Genomic DNA, 18,955 nt, shown 5'->3' on the forward strand with positions numbered 1-18,955 from the left:
CATGATATCCTCCAATTTCATCCATTTGCCTGCGAATGCCATAATTTTGTCATTCCTCATGGCAGAGTAATATTCCATTGTATATATATGCCACAGTTTCTTTATCCATTCATCAACTGAAGGGCATCTGGGTTGGTTCCACAATCTGGCTATAGTGAATTGAGCAGCTATGAACATTGATGTGGCTGTATCTCTGTAGTATGCTGATTTTAAGTCCTTTGAGTATAGGCCAAGGAGTGGGATAGCTGGGTCAAATGGTGGTTCCATTCCAAGCTTTCTGAGGAATCTCCATACTGCTTTCCAGAGTGGCTGCACTAGTTTGCAACCCCACCAGCAATGTATGAGTGTACCTTTTTCCCCACATCCTCGCCAACACCTATTGTTGCTTATGTTCTTGATAATCGCCATTCTAATTGGGGTGAGATGAAATCTTAGGGTAGTTTTGATTTGCATTTCTCTTATTACTAGAGATGTTGAACATTTTTTCATATATCTGTTGATTGCTTGTACATCTTCTTCTGTGAAGTGTCTGTTCATTTCCTTAGCCCATTTATTGATTGGATTATTTGCATTCTTGGTGTAGACTTTTTTGAGTTCTTTATAGATTCGGGATATTAGCGCTCTATCTGAAGTATGATTGGCAAAGATATTCTCCCACTCTGTAGGCTCTCTCTTCACATTACTGATTGTTTCCTTTGCTGAGAGAAAGCTTTTTAGTTTGAATCTATCCCACTTGTTGATTCTTGCTTTTATTTCTTGGGCTATGGGAGTCCTGTTGAGGAAGTCTGCTCCTAAGCCAACAAGTTGAAGGTTTGGGCCTACTTTTTCTTCTATAAGACACAGGGTCTCTGGTCTGATTCCGAGTTCCTTGATCCATTGTGAGTTGAGTTTTGTGCAGGGTGAGAGATAAGGGTTTAATTTCATTCTGTTGCATATGGTTTTCCAGTTTTCCCAGCACCATTTGTTGAAGAGGCTATCTTTTCTTAATTGCATATTTTTGGCCCCTTTGTCTAGTATGAGAAAATTGTATTTATTTGGGTTTGTGTCCGTGTTCTCTATTCTGTACCATTGATCTACCTGTCTATTTTGGTACCAATACCATGCTGTTTTTGTTACTATTGCTTTGTAATAGAGTTGAAAATCTGGTATTGTGATATCACCTGCTTTGCTCTTTCTACTGAGGATTGCTTTAGCTATTCTGGGTTTCTTATTCTTCCAGATGAATTTCATAATTGCTTGCTCTATTTCTGTAAGGTACATCATTGGGATTTTAATTGGAATTGCATTGAATCTATATAGTACTTTTGGTAGTATGGCCATTTTGACAATATTAATTCTTCCTATCCATGAACATGAGAGATCTTTCCATCTTCTAAGGTTTTCTTTAATTTCTTTCTTTAGTGTTCTGTAGTTCTCATTGTAGAGGTCTTTTACGTCTTTTGTGAGATTGATTCCCAAGTATTTTATTTTTTTTGATGCTATTGTGAATGGGGTAGTTTTCCTAATTTCTCTTTCTGAAGATTCATCACTTATATATAAAAAAGCATTGGATTTATGAGCATTGATCTTGTAACCTGCTACTTTACTGAATTCACTTATGAGTTCTAAGAGTTTTCTGGTGGACTTTCCAGGTTCCTCTAAATATATAATCATGTCATCAGCGAACAGGGATAGTTTGAGTTCCTCTTTTCCAATTCGTATCCCTTTAATTTCTTTGGTTTGTCTAATTGCTCTGGCTAGAGTCTCAAGAACAATGTTGAATAGAAGTGGTGAAAGAGGGCATCCCTGCCTTGTTCCAGTTTTTTAGGGGGAATGCTTTCAGTTTTTCACCATTTAGAATGATATTGGCCATGGGCTTAGCATAGATGGCCTTCACAATGTTAAGGAATGATCCCACTACCCCAATTTTTTCTAGTGTTTTGAGCATGAAGGGATGCTGTATTTTATCAAATGCTTTTTCTGCATCTATGGAAATAATCATGTGATTCTTAACTTTTAGTCTGTTGATACGGTGAATGACATTTATTGATTTCCGGATGTTGAACCAACCTTGCATCCCTGGGATAAAACCCACTTGATCGTGGTGCACTATCTTTTTAATATATTTTTGTATGCGATTTGCTAAAATTTTGTTGAGAATTTTTGCGTCGATGTTCATTAAGGATATTGGTCTGAAATTTTCTTTCCTCGATGTATCTCTGTCTGGTTTAGGTATCAGGGTGATATTGGCTTCATAGAACGAGTTTGGGAGGGTTCCCTCCTCTTCTATTTTATGGAATACTTTGAGAAGTATTGGAATGAGCTCTTCTTTAAAGGTTTTGTAGAACTTGGCTGAGAACCCATGTGGTCCCGGACTTTTCTTTGTTGGTAGGCTTTTGATGACCTCTTCTATTTCATTGCTTGAAATTGATTTATTTAAGTTGTGTATGTCTTCCTCATTCAGTTTAGGTAATTCATATGTCTCTAGAAACTTGGTGATATCTTCGAGGTTTTCTGTTTTGTTGGAGTATAGATTTTCAAAATAGCTTCTAATTATGTTTTGTATTTCACTCATGTCTGTTGTGGTATTTCCTTGTTCATTCCGAATTTTAGTAATTTGAGTTTTCTCCCTTTTTCTCTTTGTTAGCGTGGCTAAGGGTTTATCAATTTTGTTTATTGTTTCAAAGAACCAACTATTTATTTTGTTAATTTTTCCGATTGTTTCTTTTGTTTCAATTTCGTTGATTTTGGCTCTGACTTTAACTATTTCCTGTCTTCTACTACTTTTGGTGTTGGTCTGCTCTTCTTTTTCTAGGGCTTTGAGCTGTAGTGTTAAGTGGTTTATTTGTTGATTTCTACTTCTTTTGTTGAATGCGCCCCATGAAATAAATCTTCCTCTCACTACTGCTTTCATAGTGTCCCAGAGATTTTGATATGATGTGTCTTTGTTCTCATTTACTTCTAAGAATTTTTTAATTTCCCTCCTGATGTCTTCTGTTATCCATTCATCGTATAATAGTGTATTATTTAATCTCCAAGTATTGGAGAAGTTTGTTTTTTATTCTGTCATTTATTTCTAATTTCAGTCCATTATGATCTGATAGAGTACAAGGTAGTATCTCTATCTTCTTGTATTTGCTAACAGTAGCTTTATGGCATAAAACATGGTCTATTTTAGAGAAGGATCCATGTGTTGCTGAGAAGAAAGTGTATTCGTTCTTTGTTGGATGGTATATTCTATATAAGTCGGTTAAGTATAAATTGTTGATTGTGTTATTGAGATCTATGGTTTCTTTATTCAATTTTTGTTTGGACGATCTATCCAAACAGAGAGGTGTGTTAAAATCGCCTAGTATTATTGTGTTGTGGTCTATTTGATTTCTGGAATTGAGAAGGATTTGTTTGACGTACATGGATGAGCCAATGTTCGGGGCATAGATATTTATGATTGTTATGTCTTGCTGATTTATGCTTCCCTTAAGCAGTATGTAATGTCCTTCTTTATCCCTTCTGACTAGTTTTGGCTTAAAGTCCACATTATCTGAAATGAGGATGGATACTCCAGCTTTTTTGCTGTGTCCGTGTGCATGGTATGTTTTTTCCCATCCTTTCACCTTTAGTCTATGGGTATCTCTTTCTATGAGATGGGTCTCTTGCAGGCAGCATATTGTTGGATTTTTCTTTTTAATCCAATCTGCCAGTTTGTGTCTTTTGATTGATGAGTTCAGGCCATTAACATTCACAATTATTATTGTGATATGATTTGTATTCCTAGTCATTGGACTCATTTTTGTTTTTTGACATGATTTGATTTCTCCTTTATTTGGCTATTCCTTTAGGCTAGTTCCTCCCATTGCTGATTTTCATCGTTGTTTTTCATCTCTTCCTCATGGAATATTTTGCTGATAATGTTCTGTAATGCCGGCTTTCTTTTAGTAAATTCCTTTAGCTTTTGTTTATCGTGGAAGGATTTTTTCTCATCGTCAAATCTGAAAGTAAGTTTTGCTGGGTATAAAATTCTTGGTTGGCATCCATTTTCTTTCAGGGCTTCGTAAATGTTGTTCCAGGCCCTTCTAGCTTTAGGGTCTGGACTGAAAAATCTGCTGATATTCTTATTGGTTTCCCCCTGAATGTAATCTGATTCTTTTCTCTCGCGGCCTTTAAAATTCTGTCTTTATTTTGAATGTTAGGTATTTTCATAATAATGTGCTTTGGTGTAGGTCTGTTGTAATTTTGCATATTTGGAGTCCTATATGCCTCTTGTAGTTGGTTTTCCATTTCATTCTTGAGATTTGGGAAATTTTCTGCTATTATTTCATTGAATAGATTGTTCATTCCTTTGGTTTGTTTCTCTAAGCCTTCCTCAATCCCAATTATTCTTAAATTTGGCCTCTTCATGATATCCCATAATTCTTGTAGATTCTGTTCATGATTTCTTACCATCTTCTCTGTTCGGTCAACCTTGTTTTCAAGATTAAATATTTTGTCTTCAATATCTGAAGTTCTATCTTCCAGGTGATCTATCCTATTGTTTATGCTTTCTATGGCGTTGTTAACTTGTTTTATTGTTTCCTTCATTTCAAGGATTTCTGTTTGGTTTTTTTTCCGTATCTCTAACTCTTTATTGAAATGCTCTTTTGCTTCCGTTATTTGCTCCTTTAACTGTTGATTAGTGCGTTCATTTAATGCCTGCATTTGTTCTTTCATCTCCTCATTTGCTTCCCTGATTGTTTTAATTATGTACATTCTGAACTCCCTTTCGGACATTTCTTCTGCTGTGCTGTCATTGGGTTTTATTGATATAGTATCTAGGTTTGTTTGGGACGTTTTCTTCCCTTGTTTTCTCATATTGGTCAGATGTCAATGGGACTCTGTGATATTGTAGATTTCCTCTATTGGCTTATAGTGACCCTGTAGATTTCCAGTGTATCACCTACCAGCCTTCAGTAGCCAGAAGTCTTGGATTAATTTGATAATGCAGTGCTTCTGAAGAACGCTGCTCCTAGCCCGCTACTGGTTCCAGGGAGAGAGACCTGGAGAGGTCTCTTGTTGCACAGCCCTGGTCCAGAGGCTGGTTGTATGTTGGGGACTTGTGGCTGGCTCTGTGTAGACAGGCTCTCACTGGGTGATTTGCCCCGAGAAGCTAGCCTAGAGAGGTGCTTCCCGCTGGAGGGGGCTGGGCTGCTTGGGGAAGTCCCTGCCGCCCTGTGCTGGTCACTGAAGCAACCTGCGGGCGGGCTGTAGCTGGCAGTGGGGCGGGCTGTAGCTGGCTGTGGCAGGCCAGAGCTGGTCGCGCTTCTTCTGTGCAGAAGGGCTCTCACTGGGGGGCCTGTTCTGAGAGGCTGGAGGATCTGTCCCTGTGGGCGGAGCCCACCGCCAGACTGCACCTAGCTGCCTGGGGGAGTCGCTATCTGCCCTGTCCCACTCTAATAAGCCACTCGAATCTGGGCCTGCCGCCCAGCTGAGCTTCGCTGCGTGGGGGAGACTCACCCCGTGGTTCTATTTTAGTCCGAGACTCTCAATGCCTCCCCTTCTTGGATCCTGGGTTCTGGGGCAACTGGAGATGCAGTCACCCTCTAGTCCGCCATCTTGGATCGCCCCGTGGAAAAAGCCTGCAGCTGGAGGGGGACGATGCTGCCTGGAGAGGTCTCTGGCTGCTCAGCCCTGGTCCCAGAAGCCGCTTGTGTATCGGATCGAAATTGAGGGTTTTTGAGGACGCAGTTCCTTCTCCCCTTGCCTACATGATTGAAGCCTGAAATTCTCCAAAGAGCTGTTAGAAAAATAAAAAAAAATTTAAAAAATTAAGGTCTAAACTGGTCACAGTGGCATAATTGTAATTATTTGGGAGTAATTATAGTTACTTGGGAGGCTGAGGCAGGAAGAGTCTAAATTCCAGGCCAGCCTGGGCAACTTAGCAAGACCCTAAAGAAAGGCAGGGGATGTAGCTCTGTGTAGCCCAGAGGAGAATGGGGAGCTGGTTCCGGATGGTCTTTTAATGGGGAGTGGGGGCGTCACCAGGACAGGCCTCCACACTCACAGAGCTCTCTCTGTCCCAGGCGACAATGGAGGCGATTCTTAAAGTGGTAGACTGCTTGCCTAGCATGTGTAGGACTGTATGTTCAAACCCTGGTACTGAAAAAAAAAAAAAATCCATGATGTGAGGACTACAGACAGTATTGCTATACACACACACACACACACACACACACACACATTTAAATATGAGTATATACACAAACATAAATGTGGTCACTTAAGACTTGGGTCTAAAATTCCAGAAGATTTTATATGTAAAAAGCAGGTTCATACAACTTCCAGTTAAACTTTCATAAAAATTATATTACCTCTTGTAAACTCTTAATGATTATATTTAGATATTTGTCTTATCTGTGCCCAATTTATATTTCAATTGAGAAAGAGAGAGACTCTATTTCATATTGATTGGAGTTTCAATGGATACCTTTTTATATACTTTTTAGGGTAAAAATATCTTAAGGTTTTCACGGAAATACTAAAAATATCAGTAGTAGGTACATCTGAATGATGGGATTGTGGATAATACTTTTACAGCTTTTTAAGTTTGCTATAATGAGCATATCTCAATTTTAGAGTCAGGAGAAATGTTGATTTTAAAATGATTGTCACTTATTTGGGAAGATGCTTATGAACTTTTAGAAGGTCTTTTTCCATAGTCTTTTAATTATTGTTCCTTTTTTGATCTGTGAGGTTCTCATAGCTTAGAAGTCAAGTGAGTCACTACATATGACTCGCTGTATTTGTCAGCTTGGGCTGCCTTAACGAAATGCCATAGACTGGGTGGGATAAACAATGGGAATTTGTTTTCTCACATTTCTGAAGACTGGAAGTCTGAGATCAGGAGGTCAGCGTGGTTGGGTTCTGATGAGGGTACTCTTCCTGATTTGTAGTTGGCCACTTTCTTGCTATTATATGCAAGGAGGAGGAAAAGATAGGGAGAACACACACATGTACTCTCTGGTGTCTCTTCTTATAAATGCATTAATGTCATCATGAGGGTTCCGTCATCATGACCTCATCTATCCCTAATTACCTCCCAAAGTCCCCATCTCCAAATATTTTCACCTTGGGGTTAGAGCTCCTAAGTATAAATTTGGGGCAGAACACAAATATTCAGTCCATAATACTTCCCTTTATCAAGCTAGTATACGAGATTCCAGAAGTTGCATCTCAAATAAAAAAAATATGGATAGACGCTCCATAAAAAGCATAAATGGTAGTTACCTCCAGGTAGAAGGAAGATATTTTCTCCATTTCTCAAATATTTAAAGTATGTTGCTTTTATAACTGGAAAACTATAATAGATATTCTTTTTTAAAGGAAAATGAAACTGAAGAATGTAACTTATAATAATCTTAAATTTTAGAATCCTATTATTTCATCTTCTTGGGAGTTTTCTGAGAGTTAATGTAGGTATCTACTATACTCTGAGTACTTGGTTCTGGGCACTTAATGGAATCCAGTAAGTGACTGTCACTGTTCATTCTTTTCCTTCTTTTAATATGATGACATGTTAATTATAATAATTATTATTATATTGCCACATGAGATATGCTGTTGAGCAAATAATACAGGGAAATAAACAATGGCTACAAAGACAGAACAGATATGTTTGTTAGAACGCTTTTTAAAAAGATGAATTAGTTATAAATAAAATAGCCCATTACAGTGTTTACTTTTGAAATTTAGTTTTTTAGATTCTAAAAACAAAAACAAAAACAGAATTGATGACTTCTTTTCATTAATGTTCAATGACAAATTTAATATAAGCTCCTTAAATGTTTGCAGTAAAACAACAGGTAAATGGTGACAGTAAGAAAATTTAAAGTTAAACTTGATGTACTTCATTCTTAAGACTAATTTGAGTCTAATTCCTGAGGTTGGGGAAATTTTTGTTGTTGTTTGCTTGCTTGGTTCTGCTGCAAAAGCTCTTTCTTTTCTACTTTCAAAAGCATTATCTCTTATTATGTAATCTCTTGTGTATAGAGTCTGTCTTTGGTTGATTTTTTTCCCCTCAATTAATTCCACATCTGAATGTAATAATTCTAGTTTTTGGGGGTCTGTAAATCAATAGTTTAGAAATGCCCTTCAAGGTAGTCATGTTTTTTGTCACGTAGGGACCTGACTGCTGGCCGAATAAATCATGATGTTGTGATATATTATTTCCAGTTGCTATAAATTTTCAATATTTAGTGTATCAGTCATACTAAATCAAGATTCAGTTATTTAATTTTGCTTTTATCTGTATTTTAGATGGGAACCCTTTTCTCCATTAGTAGGTTTGAATTTTCTTAGTCAAATTCCAAGCATGCCTTATAAAATCGGCCACAGAATATACGTTTGAACCAATGTTTTTTTATGTTTACAAGGGAACTTAAATATCCCTTGCTTGACTATATTCCAAATTATGAATTTTTCCTCTTAAATAATGTTTTTCTTTAATGCTTTAGATCACTGTTGTCACCATTGTTTTGGTAATTTGGTTCCCCGATATTAGTGAAACAAATTGAGATAACACTCTGTTGTGTTGACATGTGACTTGATTGGAAATCTAGTCATTCCACAGATAATTCTTGAAAGTGAAAAAATATATATATTGTTCAGAATTCAGGGTTATCCTCTACATAATTAATGTATCACTACCAAATTGCTTTTTAAAACTGTTTCTGACAATGCTGAAAAAAAATATTTCTTTTCTTTCTTTCTTTCTTTCTTTCTTTCTTTCTTTCTTTCTTTCTTTCTTTCTTTCTTTCTTTCTTTCTTTCTTTCTTTCTTTCTTTCTTCCTTCCTTCCTTCCTTCCTTCCTTCCTTCCTTCCTTTCTTTCTTTCTTTCTTTCTTTCTTTTCTTTCTACCAACAGGACACAAAAATCGCTTCACTGGAGCGAAACATAAGGGATCTTGAGGATGAGATCCAGATGTTAAAAGCCAATGGTGTGCTGAATACTGAGGACCGTGAAGAAGAGATCAAACAAATAGAGGTTTACAAAAGTCACTCCAAGTTTATGAAGACCAAGGTATGACCCAGAGTTACAGACTTTTATATTCTTGGTGTGACTACATGCATACTTTTTCAGATAATCACATATTATGCTTTATGTAGTATTATGAAATAGATGGACAATGAAGAATAATGCAGAGGATTGTTCGTTCAGAAATGTAGATTCCAAAAAGGGATTAGGTTAAACTTTGGTGGTTTAGGTCTTAACAAAATATCATAAACTACCACAGCTGAGGTGTAGCAAGCACAGTATTAGGTGACCTACACACAGTGCCCAAATCACTGTAGGAATGAAGACCACAGGCATAGATATGAATGAACTCAAGAAGTTTGGACTGAGGTTGTTGCTTAATGGTAGAGCACTTGCCTATGATCATTATGAGTGGCCCAGGGTTCAACCCCAGTACTGGGGGAAAAGAAAAGTTTGGGGGAAATTATTGTTTGGGCTTTAGCTTTTCCTCCCCATTCCATCATTCAACAACAGGAGATTAATTGTTCAAGTCATTACTACAGCTGGAAATGCCTTGAAATTGGCAACCTTTCTCCTTTATCATGGAATCTGTTTAGGTGAATAAAACATTTCTGTAGTCTTAAGCAAGACATGACCTTTATTAGCCCACCTTTGTCTAAGAGACCATCAGTTTTTGAGTTAGAGTAACTTTTAGTGGCTAGTTACTTTTGAGAGTTCCAAAAATGATCAAGTCTGAGAAATGTTTGAAGAGATCTTGTAGTGGGGTAAGGTGGAAAGAGTGAAGGCTAAAGACTGAAACAGACTCTGGAAAGTCTCTAGCTTGCTCTTGCTAGCTGCATGGACTTAGGGGGAGTGACTTAATTCACTCAGTCATACTCTCCTCCTCTATGAAATGGGGTCAACACTACCAAATCTAAAATATGACTCGAGGAGATTGAATGAGATAATGTAGTTAAAGCATCTGTCTCAAAAAAGTAACTAATAATTATAATCATCATTCTCAAATATAATGGACTAATAATAATAATAATAATAATAATAATAGGAATGTCATATTTAAACTGAATTATGTGAAAAATTTATTTCTAAGAAATAAAAGTAAAAATGAATTCTTAATTCATGCATATATACCTTAGAGACTGATAAATATTAGCCAAAAAGTACAAGAGTCAGTTTTTATATTTTCTTCATTGAAAGAATATTCTGACTGAATTGAATGAGAATATTTATTGCTCATTACTGATTTTTCTTGATTCTCCTGCTTCGAGAGGTAAGTAGGATTTCTTATTTAAGCATAGGAATGTTGTTTGCACTAATTATTACAGTGAATAAAGAATGTAGAGGAATGTAGAAGGGGAAGGGAATATTTTAAATAAACATCTATTTTGATCTTGAGTGGATGGTTGGAATTGGTAGAGCCTTTTGAAAGATTTGTGATTAAATTAAGTATCAGTGAAGACCTAAATTGCCTTTTTAAGTATGATATCATAGCAAAACCAGGACATCACACTTTTTGAAAAGGTAGAAGATTGGTTACAAAAATAAAAAAGCGGAGTATTAGAATCTCAACTGGTGAGAAGGTAGGGATACCAGGCATAGTTGACTAGGGCAGAAATCCCAGAAACTAGTAAGTCCTTTGGCACATGGGCATTGTCCTTAAGAACTGAGACTCTGGGAAACCTTCTGAACTGTACAAGTGTTGCCTGAGGGAAATTCTCATTTCCTACCCAACTCTGAAGGCTTTGAGGACTCTGACAATGAAGGCTGAATCTAAAGAGGCCACAGAAAGCACGAGTTGCTTTCAGGAACATTATTAAGGCTTTGAGAATAGAATGTACCATATAAATAATTGTTTTTCTAAAAAGTGATGGCATCCCCTTTCTGTACAATACTTTGTTCCTAGTCTAACATGTTTTTTATCTACTGATTCCAGGATTTCTATAGTAACCATTCCCTCTGTTTTTAGTGTTTGCCAGAGATGCCAACATTGTCTTAGATCTACTGTCTTAGATCTCCCCCTTTATTCTGAATTTATAACACATTTTCTTATAAACCTTTGACAGATTACAAACCTCATAACCCAAACTGCATGATAATAAGCATATCACTTTCTAGACATGAAGGCTATATCTGCAGAGAAAAAGAAACTGTTTTCCTTGGCAGAGTGGTTTTTTCAGGGTGTTGGTTGTGTCACAGACGTAAGTGGGAGAAGAATTTTCAGACGGGATGAAGTGTGCCTGATATCCACATGGACTTCATATGGAGCATGTGATGTAATTCCAATGGGCTTTTCTGTTGGCCATCACAGAGACAGACCTTCCCCAGCCTTAGTTCTTATGTGGGTTCAATTGCATCACTTTCCATTTTTATTGAGTCTATGGCTGTAAAAGAAGCAAAAGGCATATTTTTATGGAATAGTATGATTTTTTACCCTGTAACTGTATTCCCCTAGGAAAGCCTTTTTCTGTTATTGTCTGCATAAATATTTATTTAAAATTTACCTCATGGCAGTGATAGTCTGAAAGCTATTTAAAGCCACTGCCTGCTTAATATTTATAGACTGAAAGAACTTTATCATTATCAACCTATCCTGCCCTGCCCTTCCTTCCTGTGAACACCATTCTGTGGACCAAGTTGATTTCATTCAAATTTCTCTCCATACTCCAATCCTCATAACAGCTTTCTATTTCAGTGTTTGTGAAAGTTAGCACACATCAGTTTTTTTTCACTATAAACATCATCTTTGCTTAGACATGCAGAGCTAAAAGTTTTTTGAGATTTAATTTCAGATGAATCAGTTTCATATGTGAACTGAACTCTATACTGTGCTGTCAGCTACAACTGGATATGATTTGGGGGCCATTCTCCCTAAGGAGAGTGCTGATCATGCTGATCACAACAGAGTTTAACTTATTTTTTCATTTAAGGTAGTCTTAATTCTCATTTTCCCTCTATTTATTTATACTTTATTCTTGTTATATATGAGCCAGAGAGAACTTATTACTTTCCCAGAAAGAAATGACCATGTACTCATGATCTGTTCAAAGAGGGGAGTAATGTGTGTCATGAATTATCTGTACCTGAGCAGTGCTCTCACTTACTCACATGAACATCAGTAAGCAATCATGTGTCTTTCCCAGTGAACCTTTAAGCAGAACTGGAATCCTTTGCAGGACCATTTTCTATTCAGCTACTACTGGTCCTTTAGATTTGGTAAGCTGGATGAAACCTATTTGATCTCTAATGTAGTTTTGACTTCTCCTGGGAAATAGGATTTCCTTCCATATCCACCTAATAAGTTGTGCAGCCTAAAAATGTTGGTTTCAGTCTTTGTTAAGGCTAACTACTCATTCATCCTCAGCTGTAACATCAGTAGCTAGATATTTTTATGTCAGTTTTTGTCACAAAAACACAACAAAAAATGCTAAAAGAATTTTTTGGAGAAACACATATTTTAAAATATAGTTATGAACTGTCAAGTCAGAAAGAATCTCCAGGGTCAAAACTAAGCCAGGGTAGGGAGTTTGTGTTATAAGTCGAGTACAGGTTATTTATTCTTGTTGGCATTTGTCAGACAGATTTAAGTTTTACTTTTTGTAGTTATAAGGCTAATAGAGAAAAGAGACAGAAGACTGAACTGGTTTAGACAAAGCATCTGATAGGAACCCCATTATTGCCAGTACACAAAACTGGGATCCCAAGCAATTGTACTCTTAGTGCAGGGTAAACTATGCATAACCTCTCTACTTTTCCCATCTTCCACTTAGACTTGGGGACTCCAGAAAAAAAATCATGTATTTTAAAACTCTGAGCCAAGTGAAAGGTAAAAACACTAGTTTTGAGAATCCATTTGGCTCTTGCACAGATGTGCTATGTGAGATGATCCAAATAAAGTTGGGAATTAGTTTAAAGGCATCCCTGGTTGGTAGTGCCCCTGGATACTGGCAGAGACAAATGCTTTGAAGGACCACATATGCAACGCAGGCCTCAAATATTTCTCCACATAAAGTCCCCCAAATTATGAAATACAGTGAAAAAGAAAAATTACAAAATGTGCAAGAAAATAAGCTATCATAAGTGACAGCTAATAGAAAGAACTAACAGCAGAAACAGAAGGCAAAACTTCAGAAGTTAGAATTATAGGACAAAGACTATAAGTAGGTTTATATGTTTAAATAAAATAAAAGAAGGGAAAGTATGAATAGATCAGGAGACTATAAATTCCAAGCAAATTTAAAAATAACTAAATAAGATGTCAACAAATAGGAAAATATAAAAGCAAATTTCAAAAACCCAATGAGTAGGTTTAACAGTAGAGTGGTTTCAGCAGAAGAGAGATATAATAAACTAGGAAACACAGCATAGGAGATTAAGTAAAAGTTTAAAAAGAAACATAAAAGAATAAGATCTAGTATAATTATAATCAGAGTTCCATAGTGAAAGAGATGGAGTGAGGACAGAGTTCATATTAAGAAGCCATATTTGAAGAAATGAAGGGAAAGATGTCCCTATACTGATGATAAGTACAAATCTGAAGATTTAGGAATCCAAGGTACCCTTAAATAGAATTAAAAAGAAATCTATCATTTGTGTCAAAAAATAACAAAATCTCAGTGGCAAAGAAACAGTCTTAAAAAGCAAATAGAACACTTATCCAGAAAAGATGTATGAATGGCTAAGGAATACATGAGAAGATGCTTAATATTATTAGTCATTATAAAATGTAAATCAGAACTACAGTGAGATGCTACTTCACACCCACCAGAATGGCTATAATTGAAAAGATAAAATAACAAGTGTTGGTGGGTGTGGAAAGAAATTGGAACTGTTATATATTGCTGCTGGGAATGTAAAACTTTGGAAAACAGTTCAGAAGTTCCTCATATTGCTACTAGTTTACCTTGTGACACAGCAATTTCTCTCTTAGGTGTATATTCAAGAGAATTGAAAACATGTGTCCCCATAGACTTATGCACAAATGTTCTTATCAGCATCAGTCACAATAAACCTGAAAACAACACAGATGTTCATCATGTAGCCCATGGATAAACAAAATGTAGCATATTCATGCAGTAGAATATTATTCAACAATAAAAAGGTATGAGTACTAAGACATGATGCAACATGGATGAACCTTAAAAAAGAGTGCCATGTGAAAGAATCTACTCACAATGTACATATACTCTATCATTCCAGTTATGTGAAATGTTCAGATAGGACAACCTATACACATAGAAAGTAGATTTTTTAAATTTAATTTTTTATTTGCTCTAATTAGTTGCATATGACAGTAGAATGCATTTACACATTTTGGTAGATCATACATAAATAGAGTGTAATCTCTTATTTTTCTGATCATACATATAAGGTGAAACAGATATTATTACCTCATGTAAATGTATGACTGCATGACCAAAGTAGATTCTTACTTATTTTGGGCTGGAGAGGGGATGTGGGAATAGGGAATGTCTTCTAATGGATACAAGGTTTCTTTTTGAGATGATGAGAGTTTGAAAACTAGATTGCAGTGATGGCTGCAAATTCTTTGAATATACTTAAAACTATCAACTGTATGCTTTAAACATATAAGGTATGTAAAGTCTATTTCAGTAAAGCTATCTTTTAAAAAGCATTTATTGGTAAGTTCCATTGCCTTTAAAGGAATGAATTTGGAGTGATAGCTTGACTTGTCAGTAGCTTCTGGTAGTTTTAAGTTAGTTTAATAATACTCTCAGGACACTGAAAGAGAATATCTTTTAACCTAGAAAATTACTTTTAGTACTCAGTAATAATATTCAAGAAAAAAAAGGATAAAATTGATATATTTTCAGATAAAAATGGGCAGTTTGAGAAAACCTCACTAAAGAAAATTTTAAAAGATGGAGAACCATAGCTTAATTTTTCTGTACAACTGTGACTTATTACTCATTGGCTAACCTTTCATCATCCTTCCCTCTTCCATTCTTCCCAACCTCTGGTAACCACTATTTTACCCTCAATTTCTTTCTTTCTTTCTTTCTTTCTTTTTTTTTTTTTTGCACTTCCTGGTATTTATGTTCTCAGGTTTTGTCTTTTTTTTAATTTATTTTAATTAAAAATCATAAATTTACATAGGGCAATGTTGTTTGATTCATTCTGTTATTTTTTTCCCCTTCCCCCCCACCCCTCTTTTCCCTCTATACCGTCCTTCCTTCCTCCATTCTTAGCACCCTCCTTATCCCAACCCTAAACCTAACACTAACCCCTCCTACACCCCCTTATATGTCCTCATCTGCTTATCAGCGAGATCATTCGTCCTTTAGTTTTTTGAGATTGGCTTATCTCACTTAGCATGATATCCACCAATTTCATCCATTTGCCTGCAAATGCCATAATTTTATCATTCTTCATGGCGGAGTAATATTCCATTGTATATATATGCCACAGTTTCTTTATCCATTCATCAACTGAAGGGCATCTGGGTTGGTTCCACAATCTGGCTATAGTGAATTGAGCAACTATGAACATTGATGTGGCTATATCTCTGTAGTATGCTGATTTTAAGTCCTTTGGGTATAGGCCAAGGAGTGGGATAGCTGGGTCAAATGGTGGTTCCATTCCAAGCTTTCTGAGGAATCTCCATACTGCTTTCCAGAGTGGCTGCACTAGTTTGCAACCCCACCAGCAATGTATGAGTGTACCTTTTTCCCTACATCCTCACCAACACCTATTGTTGCTTGTGTTCTTGATAATCGCCATTCTGATTGGGGTGAGATGAAATCTTAGGGTAGTTTTGATTTGCATTTCTCTTATTACTAGAGATGTTGAACATTTTTTCATATATCTGTTGATTGCTTGTACATCTTCTGTGAAGTGTCTGTTCATTTCCTTAGCCCATTTGTTGATTGGATTATTTGCATTCTTGGTGTAGACTTTTTTGAGTTCTTTATATATTCTGGAAATTAGCGCTCTATCTGAAGTATGAGTGGCAAAGATATTCTCCCACTCTGTAGGCTCTCTCTTCACATTACTGATAGTATCCTTTGCTGAGAGAAAGCTTTTTAGTTTGAATCTATCCCAGTGGTTGATTCTAGCTTTTATTTCTTGTGCTATGGGAGTCCTGTTAAGGAAGTCTGATCCTAAGCCAACAAGTTGAAGGTTTGGACCTACTTTTTCTTCTATAAGACGCAGGGTCTCTGGTCTGATTCCAAGGTCCTTGATCCATTTTGAGTTGAGTTTTGTGCAGGGTGAGAGATAGGGATTTAGTTTCATTCTGTTGCATATGGATTTCCAGTTTTCCCAGCACCATTTGTTGAAGAGGCTATATTTTCTCCATTGCGTAATTTTGGCCCCTTTGTCTAGTATGAGAAAATTGTATTTATTTGGGTTTGTGTCCATGTCCTCTGTTCTGTACCATTGATCTACCTCTCTATTTTGGTACCAATACCATGTCGTTTTTGTTACTATTGCTTTGTAATAGAGTTGAAGATCTGGTATTGTGATATCACCTGCTTTGCTCTTTCTACTGAGGATTGCTTTAGCTATTCTGGGTTTCTTATTCTTCCAGATGAATTTTATAATTGCTTGCTCTATTTCTGTAAGGTACACCATTGGGATTTTAATTGGAATTGCATTGAATCTGTATAGCACTTTTGGTAGTATGGCCATTTTGACAATATTAATTCTGCCTATCCGTGAACATGGGAGATCTTTCCATCTTCTAAGGTTTTCTTTAATTTCTTTCTTTAGTGTTCTGTAGTTCTCATTGTAGAGGTCTTTCACCTCTTTTGTGAGATTTACTCTCAATTTCTATGAGATTAACTTTTTTAGTTTCCATGTATGAGTGAGATCATGTGGAAGTTGTCTTTTTGTGCATGGCTTACTTAACATAATCACCTCCAGTCCTATCTGTGTTGTGCAAACCACAAAGTTTGTCCACTTTGTGGCTGAATAATATTCCTTTGTGTATATTTGTCACATTTTATTAATTATCAGTTGATGTACACTCAGGTTGTTTCCATTTCTTGTATAATGTGAATGGTGCTATAATAAACATGGGAGTGCAGATGTCTCTTCAGCATATTGAGTTCATTTCCTTAGGATGTATACCCAGGGGTAGGACTGCTGGATCATATAGTAGTTCTATTTTTAATTTTTTGAGGAACTTTTATGCTATTTCCCATAATGGCTGTCTGAACTAATTTAAATTTCTATATGCAGTATACAGGGTTCTTTTTCCTTCACATCCTTGCCAGCAAGTGTTATCTTTTGTCATTTTGATAATTCTAACTGAAGTGAGGTGATATCTCCTTTTGGTTTTGATTTCTCTTCTCTGGTGATTAGTGATTTTGAGCATTTTCTCATATACCTTTTTGGACATGTGTTTGTCTTCTTTTGAGAAATGTCTTTAGGTCTATTGCCCATTTTTTAAATTGGATTTTTTTTTTTTTGCTATTGAGTTTCTAAAATTTCTTATATTTTCTGGATACTAACCCCTTATCAAATGTATACTTGATGCCTTCTAGGCAGTAGAAGATTGTTAATGGAATAAATATTATTTTCAAGCACACGATATAAAAAGTTCATTTATGATAAGTATGTAAGTGTATATTACTTGATAAGCATTTGAAACTTGTTATGTTTTGCTTAGTATTAAATACATTACATTCTCTGTCCAAAAAAGCAAGGAATCACACACACACACACACACACACACACACACACACACACTAGAAAACACCCTTGTATTTGGAAATTAAGAAATGTAAATTACTCATGAACTAAAGAGGAAATAATAATAGAAATTAGAAATTATTTAGAACTGAACAATAATGTCAGTACTACAAATTGAATCAGTGGGATCAAGCTGAAATGATATTTATAGGGAAATTTATAGTGTTAAGTCTCATATAAGAATGAAAAAGGGAGCCAGGCACAATGGCACAAACCTGTAATCCCAGTGGCTCCCAAGGCTAAGATAGGAGGATTACGAGTTCAAAGCCAGCCTCAACAACTTGGAGAGGCCCTAAGTAACTCAGCAAGACCCTGTCTCTAAAATAAAATATTTTTAAAAGGTGGGGGAGGGACTGGGAATGTGGCTTGGTGGTTAAGCTACCCTGGGTTCAATCTCTGGTAATAAAAAAGAAAAAAAAAAAAAGGACTGAAAATTGGTGCGATAAGCTTCCAATTCAAAAATTTGGGGAACAAAAATTGAATAAACCCTAAGAAGGTAGGAGGAAGGAAATAATAAAAAATAAAAGCAGAAATGAATGAAATACAAAATAAAAATGTAATTGCATGAACAACACAGCCACAATTGGCTCCTTGATTATTTAACTTGACATGCCTCTGCTGAGATTTGTCAAGAAAGAGTGGTTAAAACAAAGAATATTAGGAATGACAAAGAAGACATAATCATAGATATAAAAATGAGTTTTATGAAACTTTACTGCAAATAATAAAAGTTTTGATGAAAGGTAAGCATTCTTTAGAAAATACCAGCTGTAGATGATTTTGCTGGTGACTTTTAATGAACATTAATGGAAAAAAAAATCCCAGTTTTGTACAAACCATTTCATTAAAAGAAGAAATATTCCCTACTTCTTTGGTATGACTCATGCTTAAACTTGACAAAGACAGCACAAGATAGGAAAATTACAAACCAGTCTTACACATAAACATAGATGAAAAATCCTAATAGAATATTAGCAAGCTGAATTCCATAACATAAAAAGTAATACATCATGACAAAGCAAGGTTTTTAATAGTGAATATTCAAAGGAAGAGTAATATTAAAAATTCCATTAATTTAATTCATTCCAAAACATGTTAAAGGGGGAAAATGTGGTAAAAATAAAACATTGAAATTCCTCCCTTGGATACCTGGAACAGAACAAAAGGGCCACCATTATCACTAGGTCTCTTTGTTTCTGCATGGCCTATGTGCCTAGTATGACTAGTATGTGTATTTTTACAGCATGGTGGTGGCAGC

The 18,955-nt window shown here is 35.9% G+C and overlaps 1 protein-coding gene across 9 annotated transcripts in view; it reads left to right on the forward strand.

The window, feature by feature from the left end:
* The window catches only part of ERC2 (ELKS/RAB6-interacting/CAST family member 2), a 1,069,021-nt gene that overhangs the window by 362,205 nt on the left and 687,861 nt on the right, over nucleotides 1-18,955 (forward strand). For all 9 annotated transcript variants that reach the window (XM_079116398.1, XM_079116395.1, XM_079116399.1 and 6 more), the window contains one exon: nucleotides 8,875-9,030. In XM_079116398.1, coding sequence (XP_078972524.1) covers nucleotides 8,875-9,030 — 156 coding nt within the window. The remainder of the gene's footprint in view (nucleotides 1-8,874; nucleotides 9,031-18,955) is intronic.

Source organism: Sciurus vulgaris (assembly GCF_902686455.1).
Source record: "Sciurus vulgaris genome assembly, chromosome: 16".
Lineage (NCBI taxonomy): Eukaryota > Metazoa > Chordata > Mammalia > Rodentia > Sciuridae > Sciurus > Sciurus vulgaris.